General features: G+C 59.2%; 1 protein-coding gene across 1 annotated transcript in view; it reads left to right on the top strand.

The window, feature by feature from the left end:
- Nucleotides 1–8,161, top strand: part of GTF3C1 (general transcription factor IIIC, polypeptide 1, alpha 220kDa) — a 49,721-nt gene that overhangs the window by 35,423 nt on the left and 6,137 nt on the right. The window contains exons 25-29 of the mRNA XM_012731645.1: nt 1,593–1,735; nt 3,306–3,387; nt 4,944–5,056; nt 5,948–6,010; nt 6,976–7,188. Coding sequence (XP_012587099.1) covers nt 1,593–1,735; nt 3,306–3,387; nt 4,944–5,056; nt 5,948–6,010; nt 6,976–7,188 — 614 coding nt within the window. The remainder of the gene's footprint in view (nt 1–1,592; nt 1,736–3,305; nt 3,388–4,943; nt 5,057–5,947; nt 6,011–6,975; nt 7,189–8,161) is intronic.

An 8,161-nucleotide genomic window follows, 5' to 3' on the forward strand; every position in this document is an offset into this window, starting at 1 on the left:
GCGCTCTTTCCTGCCTCCCCACTCGGCCATCCTGCCCGGCCGCGCTGCCCCAGGCCAGTGACCCCCCCGCGCCTCCTTTGCACGTTCCCTGCAGCCCTCGGCGACCGCGTGCGGGCTGCAGGCAGCCTGTCTCTGGCTTCGCGGCGAGTCCACCCCTTCCTGCGCCCTCCACCGGTCCCACCTGCCTGGAACACTCCTGCTTATCTTTCAGAAACTGCTTACCCTCCCTGGCAAGGCCTCCTTGATCCTGCCGAGTGGAAGTAACTGCTGTGCCCCTCCTGGGCCTTGGAGATCTGCTTTACATGCCCGCTCTGGTGCTCTGGCGCCTCTCAGCCCCCTAGTGGCTGCTTCTGGGCAGAGACTCTGTTTGTGTTCGCGGCTGCAGCCCCCAGCGTGGCGCCTGTGCACGGTGCTCACGCAGTCGGTGTGCGTCGGGACAGTCGCCTCAGGCTCCTCGCGGTCTCTCGGGTCACCCACCTTCCTCTCCACCTTCCTCTCTCCCATGCTGTCACGTGGCGTCCTCCCGCCTGGCCCGAGTCCCTAGCGGTGGGGAGGGACTTGTTCTGTCTCTCATAAATGCTTCTTTCCCCTAATGGCAGTCAGAGCCCGAGTCCACAGGGCACCTCCCCCGGCCTTGCTGGGTGCACCCTGTTGTGCTGGCCTGAGCGCTCCAGTTTGCGGCAAGGCATGGGGGAGAGCTTTCCTACAGAGTGTGTTCTGATGCCACCAGAGTGGGCTCTGCCCTCGGCCCAGGCCCCTTCCAGGTAGCCCCAGGTGGAGTCGACGGGCAGCATCCTGGGGGTCAGGCCTGTAGCCTGTTCACAGCCTGCCCGTGGAGAGGTGCCGCAGGGGAGCCCTGTCCCCTTGTACTCCTTGGCTGCAGGCTCAGTAGACCAGACTCTCTCACCCTCGGTCCCCTTCTAAATTGCAACCCAGTCCTTTCTGTGACGAAGAACCTTGAGGCGCGGTATGCTGCCCCCATGGCTCTAACTCCTTTGCAGTGGTTTTCACCACGTCAGATGTAGGAGGAGCCAGGGAGCCCTGCCCATGTCAGTGGAGCCTCCCCACTTGCGCACTTGAACTTGCATGAGTTCTTTGTCTCCCTCCTCCGAGGGCCAAGGAAGTAACCTTGTCGTCAAGCCCCTTCCTTGCCTCAGCTCTGCCTTCGCAGATGCTGCGGCGAGACAGCCCCGGCCTGCTAAAGTAGTGCCTTCCAGCTCCACTTGTGTGACGCACGGGCGCAACGTCTGCCCTGCCCAGCCTGTGGTCAAGCCTGTATCGCCCTTCACTGGGCACTCTGCTGTACCAGAACTCCCCGACTCACGCAATTCCAGACACGTGAGCATCCTTGTTAGGGCCTAAAGCTGGCCTTTCCCCACTGGACATTGAGTGCGTCTGATTCTTCCATGCCCAGCCCTCGCTCTGGCGAGGCACAAAGTCACTGCCCCATAAATGTGACAGTACAGGTGACGATTTTGAGTCTCCACTGAGAGAAGCTCCCCAGAACGCACCTCCCCGCTTTGTGTTAGTGACTCATACATACGTGCGCTCTGAGGTGCTGATGTTCCCTCTTGGTTCTGCCTTTGATCCAGGTGAAGGGCCCGTTTGTGCCCTGGCAGGTTGTGCGGGACATTTTGCACGCCACCTTTGAAGAGTCTTTGGACAAAACATCTCATTCAGTTGGACGAAGAGCTCGCTACATAGTCAAAAATCCACAAGCCTACCTGAACTACAAGTGAGTTATTGGAACGTTCTTAACTCCAGGACAAGGTTATTCCAGGGCTTCTGGTCCATCCTCTTTCATCCCATTTGCTTCAGGGTCCGGTGTTAGATGCAGGTGCCCAGTAGCGCAGCAGGTGGGGGTTGCCAGCAAGGCTGCCTCACCCATCCGCCCACAGGGCTGGGGCATAAAGCTCTTGCCAGCCCTTTCAGATCTTCCTGTGACTCCCTCCACAGGTAGAGCATGAGTGGGGGGACCAGAGAGCATGTGGGAGGTACGGGCAGGCGCCCACGCTTGCAGCCAGCAGGAGAGTGGGGCCAGAGGGGACACGTGGCACACCTGGAGAGAAATGCCTCTGCCAGCTGGTCAGTCGGGCCCCAGGTCAGCAGGAGGGAGGAGGCTGGGCCATGGCAGCCTGCAGTCAGCCAGACTGTAGGGAGAGGTCAGCCGAGCCCTGGACTGCGGGGGGAGCAGCTCTCACAGGGCCTCAGCCTCAGCACTGTTGACATCATGGGCTAGTAATTCTTTATTGGGGGCCATCCTAGGGGATGTGCGAGCATCTCTGCCCTACCCACAAACTGCCGGGAGCACCCCCCACCCACTACTGTGACAACCAGAAATGTTCAGTTGTCCCCTGGGGAGCAAACCACCCCTGTAGAGAACTGTCAGGGTAGGTGGCCAAGGGGCCTGAGTGCAGCCTCTGTACTCTTGGCCTTTCCTGATTTCATTTGGGAAATCACCTTGTCAGTTCTTCGACTTTGAGTGGAAACAGGCCCTGAAAAAAGATGCCAGGTGGCCACAGTGACAGGGATTGGCAGTGAATTGAGATCTGGAGCCTGGGCCCTTGTCTGATGCTTTGGTTCTGCCCATAGCAGCCTGAGGCAGTGCAGTGCGAGGGGCTGCAGGGTGGCAGGCCTGGGTCTCCCTGCAAGTCTGGAGCTGTGGGGCCGGGGGCAGGGAGTTTATCTTGAGGCTGTTTCGTCACAGTGACCGAAACAGTGATGGCAGTAGGCGCCGCATCTACCCTGCCTGCCCAGCCCTCGGCCTGTGTGTGACCTCAGGGGCCCTGACTTCCCCGATCTGTAAAAGGAGTCCCAGCCTCTCCTTGGCGAGCCCTTTGGGGTCCAAGGGGCCGGCTCCTGGGAGCCCAGCAGACGCTGGCTGCTTCCTCTTCGCTTCCCTGGGCGGGGCAGGCTCTCCTTGCATCCCGGAGACAGGCAGACTGGCGGGGGCAGTTAGCGCTGTGTGGTCGAGCTCTCAGCAGCAAGCCTGCCGCACGTGTGTCCATGTCCGTGTGCTTCCATGGAGGTCAGCCGGTTGGGTCCTGGCCAGGTCCGGTGAGAGGCAGGTGAGCGTTACTACTCTCGGCTCCCACAGGGAGGAGGAGCTCAGAGAGGCCAAGGGGCACAGTGTGCGCAGCGAGGCCCCTCTGCTGACCCCAGGTCCTTCGTGTTTGAAAGCTGTAGTCACTTGACAGCAAGTAATTTGTCCTTCCTGCCCAGCGCAGGCTCGAATGTTAGGGCAGAAGCGGCGGTTCTGCACTCAGAGTGACGTCAGCCCTGGGTCCCTTGTCCTTTCTCTGCAGGGTCTGCCTGGTCGAGGTGTACCAGGACAAGGCTCTCATCGGGGATTTCATGAACCGGAAGTGTGACTATGAAGACCCTAAGGTGGGCCCGCACGATGCCCTGGCCTGTGTCTGCCCCGCTGCGGCCTCTGGTCTCATGCTGCCTCTGCTGGTCAGGCAGACATGGGCTTTTCTCCTGCTCCTTTGGGAAATCAGCTTGTCAGTTCTTTGACTTTGTATATCATTCTGCCCAGCATCCATCCTGAAAAGCCACTTTATAGGCCTGTGTCGTGGCCTCTCGCTAAGAAAGTAGGGCAGCCCCTCGGAAATGGCGAGCAGCTAGACTGTGGGGGCCTGTGGGCAGGGTGCGAGTTTCTCTCTGAGTGTTCTGCGGCGGGTGGGGCGGTGGGGGCTGACGGGGAGGGAGCTGCCCTCTGCACCCACACTTCTCTGCCTTTTGGCTCTCTGTTCATGCTCTGCTCGTTGCGGGGCGTACGGGGGACGATTCACAGTGAAGGTCCAGCCCTCACCTCGGGGAGCCCGGGGCAGTGGCACAGGCAGAGAAGTGGGCAGCAGAGGAAGGCGCAGCCGCTCTGGGGGGAGCATGGGTCTGCTGACATCGTAGAGGTGCACCCGGAGACCTTGTGAAGCACGTGACAGAAAAAAGCAACCTGGTAGCAACAGAAGGCCCCAAACCTGGCAGCCCAGAGGTAGGCAGGCCCGGCTGTGCAGCAGAGCAGAGATGTCATCGTGCACCCAGCTTCCTCTGTCACTTCACTCCAGGTCCCCAGTGGTCGGCTTTCCGTCCTCAAGCCAGCCATGTCATGGTTTGCCGGGGACTGCCGGAGCCCAGGCCACCACCGCAGATCCAGTAGGAAGAAGTGGGGGCCACTGGACTACTAGGACAGCCTTTGCAGAAGCCCTGTGATGGCCTTATTGTTTGAGACTGTCCTAAGGAGCCTGTCTCCCCAAACCAAGTCAGGGCGGACTCCAGAAGTAGGTGATGTAGAGACATTTACTACGGAGGACTTTTCATAGACATAGCACTGAACTGAGCCAGCAAACACAAGGTGTTGAGGCCCCGGCAACAAAGGAAGGAGGCGGCGGGCGCCCGAGGCCGTGGTGGCCAGCGAGCTCAAGGGACGGAGTGTGGATTCACTCTGGGCTGTGTTGGGGCACCGGGTTTCTGGAATTGGACGTGGCGAGGCAGTGAGACTGCACTGGGACCAGGTCTGGGCTGGGCGGTCACAGCATGACTGCAGAGGAGGGGACGATGAGGGCTGGTGATGGCACGTGGGAGTGGAGAGGAAGGAGACTGGCTCCCACCAGCGACCCAGGTGGGAAGAGACCGGGAGGAGGGAGGTGACGGGAGTGCAGGCTTGCTGGCCCAGGCCCTCTGGGGACCGTGCGGCACATGTTGAGTCCCCCCAGGACTTGTGGGAAAGGGCTGGCAGTGCAGGTGTGGGGCCGTCCGCACTTCTGGCTTCTTCCTGGCAGACTCGCTGCCCTGGGGAGGCAGGAAGACAGCAGTGGGCCGCTCTCGGTCTGTTTTTGGGAGGTCCCTGCCACAGGAGTTTCTTGCAAAATATTCCTTGATGTGTCTCAGTGAGCCTCCCTTCAGGGAGAGGAAGGGCTTAACATCTCCTTGTCTGTTGAAAGGTTTGTGCCAACGAGTTTAAAGAATTTGTGGAGAAGCTTAAAGAAAAATTCACGTCGTCGCTAAAGAATCCTAACCTTGACATCCCAGACACTCTCCAGGAGCTGTTTGCCAGGTGAGCTGCGCCTGGGCAGGTCTGTGTGATGCTCCTGGGCAGGAGACTGTCACGGCCAGGACCCGCAGGCCTCTCCCTGGTCGGGAGCAGGCCACGCCACGCGGCCTGCTGTCTCGGCGGGCTCTGGAGCCCTCCGCTTCTCTCAGGAGAACTCGGATTTCCTCCGTAAAGAGAGGCTGTTCGCCCTGAGCCCCTGTTTGTAGAGGTACAAGGCTTTTGGAGTGGCTCCCCCCTCCGTTCACCCAGCTTATCACGTGCCTGCTGCCAGGCCTCAGCAGCCAGCATGGCCATTTTCAGAGCTGGCATCCTTTAGCTAACTGTGGGCTTCAGTTCTCGCGGTGAGCTGTTCCCAGAACTCCCAGACGGTGTGCTGTGCATTCATCCCTAAAGATGTTCACGTGCCTGGCGACCTGTCTTAACTTGTAACCCCATGTATTTTTAATAACCTGTGGGGCAACTTTTAGTCATGAAAGCAGACAAAGCTTTATTTTTCCCCCAAATTCTGTTTGTTGAGATAAAGTAGGTTCACATCTTGTATCTGCTCTGGGGCTTACAGGCCCAAAGCTCTGCAGACATGCACCTCACCCCTGCCCGGTCTGCAGTGGTCCGCAGCGGTCACCCGTGCCCCACGCCGCCTCCGGCAGCCAGCGCTGGGTCCTGCCGCTTACTCCTCCCAGGCCGACTCCTGACCCTCGTCTTCGTAGCCCTCAGCCCTCATCTTCGTAGCCTGTTCCTGTGATGTGCAGAGCGTGGCACGGTCTCGCTCCCGGCTTACGTGTACATGTCTGACCTGTAGTGAGTAACATGTCAGCCAGCAGCCAGCCGCCCTGAGAGCACCGGCTGTGCTGGTGGAGGCCGGCTGCGCCCTCACGCCCTGCCCCCCTCACGCAGATACCGCGTGCTGGCGATCGGAGACGAGAGAGAGCAGATCAGGAAAGAGGACGAGCTCTCCAGGCGAGTGCTGCCGCGCGTGCCCTGGGGCTGCCGGGCCAGGGGGAGTAAAGCATTTGCTGGGCGCGCTGTCTCCCGCCGTGTGCTCTCTGCGCGGCCTTCTCCTCTGGCACAGAGTGGTGCTGGGTGTGCCAGCCACCCGCCAGCCCGTGAAGACCAATATACCTACTCCTGGGCCTTTCCCAGGAAGCTGCGCTCCGCTAACCCTGCCCAGCCCTGCCGGGCCTCCGAGGGCTGGGGAAACCGTTCCAACTCCTCTGTGAGCTTTCCGCGCAAAATTCTGGTTAGAAAGCTCAGTTTGATATTTTCCAAGTTGGATAACTGCTATTCGGTTTGACTTTTGTCTGCTAGTTCAGAGAGAAGCCTCCTTTCTTTGGGGAAGGCCAGCTTAGAGTTGGATGGAAAGAAAAACTAAGCCCGGCCCATGCTAGTTGTCGTGTCAGCCTGTTCCCCAGGCTCGGAAGGTTACGCTACCTTTTACCCACTAGATTAAAACTGTTTTCCTGCAACAACAGGCCAGTTAGCAAGGCCTAAAACCATCATTTATTTTGTTTAGTTTTATGACTGGTAACTGGCATTGATGTCACCATTGTGAGAGTAAAACTGTGTTTTTAAAGATTGATTTATTGATGCGTACAGAACTGGGATACAAGCCAGAGGTGCAGGGGCAGTGAGAGGGTTCACCAGAGACAGAGTGGGGAGCAGAACAGGCAGATCGCTGAAACACACTGCTGAGGGGGCAGCAGGTGGGCCAGGAGAGGTCTCCCGCGCCATGTGGGTCAGCTCCGGGGCGGGCATCGAACTCGCACTGAAGTGGCTGTGGCCAGCCTGCAGTGCTGCGTCCTTACCCACTGCGCCATCAGGGAAGGCCGCGAGATTAAAACTTTTAACGAGCATCGAATGTGCCCTAGACGAACAGTGGTACCCCCCGGCCTGTGGTCTCATGTCGCTCTGCTCCCCTCTTTCAGCGTGGATGACATCCACTTCCTGGTGCTCCAGAACCTGATCCAGAGCACACTGGCCCTCTCGGACAGCCAGATGAAGTCCTGTCAGTCCTTCCAGGTGGGTGCCCCACGCTGGGCCGCTGCTCCTTCCCTCAGCCGCGCAATCCGAGGGGCCCAGTCTCCCCCAAGACTCCAGCCCTCACTTCTTGCATCTTTGAAGTGTGGGTGCCGGACCCAGTGACCTCCGGAATCCTCCCCACGCTCAAGTTTTAAGTCTAAAGTTAAAAACAGAAAACTAAGATGAGACGAGACGGGACCAAGGAGCTTTGTCCCTGCGCTCTGCGTCTCCCCACGTTGGCTGGGACGCGTGTGGGTGCTTTGAGGGCAGGTGACGGGAAGGAAAGCTGCCTTTCTGTGGGCAGTGAGTCTTACCTGTTTCCTAAGGACTCAGAACTGTCATGTGGCTTATTGTGAGCAGGCAGCGTGGAAGAGGAAGGCAAAGCTCTTTTAACCCCACATTGAGTCTGGGAAGGTGGGATATTAGTCCTCTTAAAATATGGAAACTTGGGGTTCAGAAAAAGCGTGGCCAAGATCTCTCAGCTGTTTCCCAGTCTGTGTGGCCACCAAGGCTCAGCAAGGAGCAGCCACAGGGCCTGCTCCCCAGGCGGTGCAGAAAGTACTCCCCAGAACAGCCTGGTGCCAGCCTCAACCCAGACTTCAGCTCTGGCTTCCATGACTCAATCAGCCCTGTTTGGAAGGTGAGGGGAGACATCAGAAAACAGCAGGCTGATACTATTTCTGATTCCACTGGTCAATTTAGACAACCGGTGTCCCAGAAGTCGGGGTGCCTTGCAGTCCGCTAGCAAGCTTCAGCACCTGGACCCCAGGCTCCACCCCAGAGATTGCGGCCGCCTGGGCAGCACTGGACACTGGTGGAGACCGTGTGGGCGCTGCATGTGTTCCCCGTGTGGCACCTGTTACTTGGGTTACAAGGGCCAAGAGAAGGTGGGGGCGGCTCTCTGGAGAGTAAGCAGCCAGGTTTGACCACAGCGCTTGAGCAAAGCACCCCGCAGCCTAGTGGGAAGCGATGTGTGTGGGGAGAGCGTCGGGGAGTCGGGGGTAGAAACAGCCAGACCCAGTGCGTCTCGGCCCCGGCGGTCTCTGCACCCACTGCCTCTGTCTGCGCCGGTGGGCGGTGTGGGGCACACGG

This window comes from Condylura cristata, unplaced genomic scaffold, assembly GCF_000260355.1.
Source record: "Condylura cristata isolate star-nosed mole 26May11 unplaced genomic scaffold, ConCri1.0 scaffold00032, whole genome shotgun sequence".
NCBI lineage: Eukaryota > Metazoa > Chordata > Mammalia > Eulipotyphla > Talpidae > Condylura > Condylura cristata.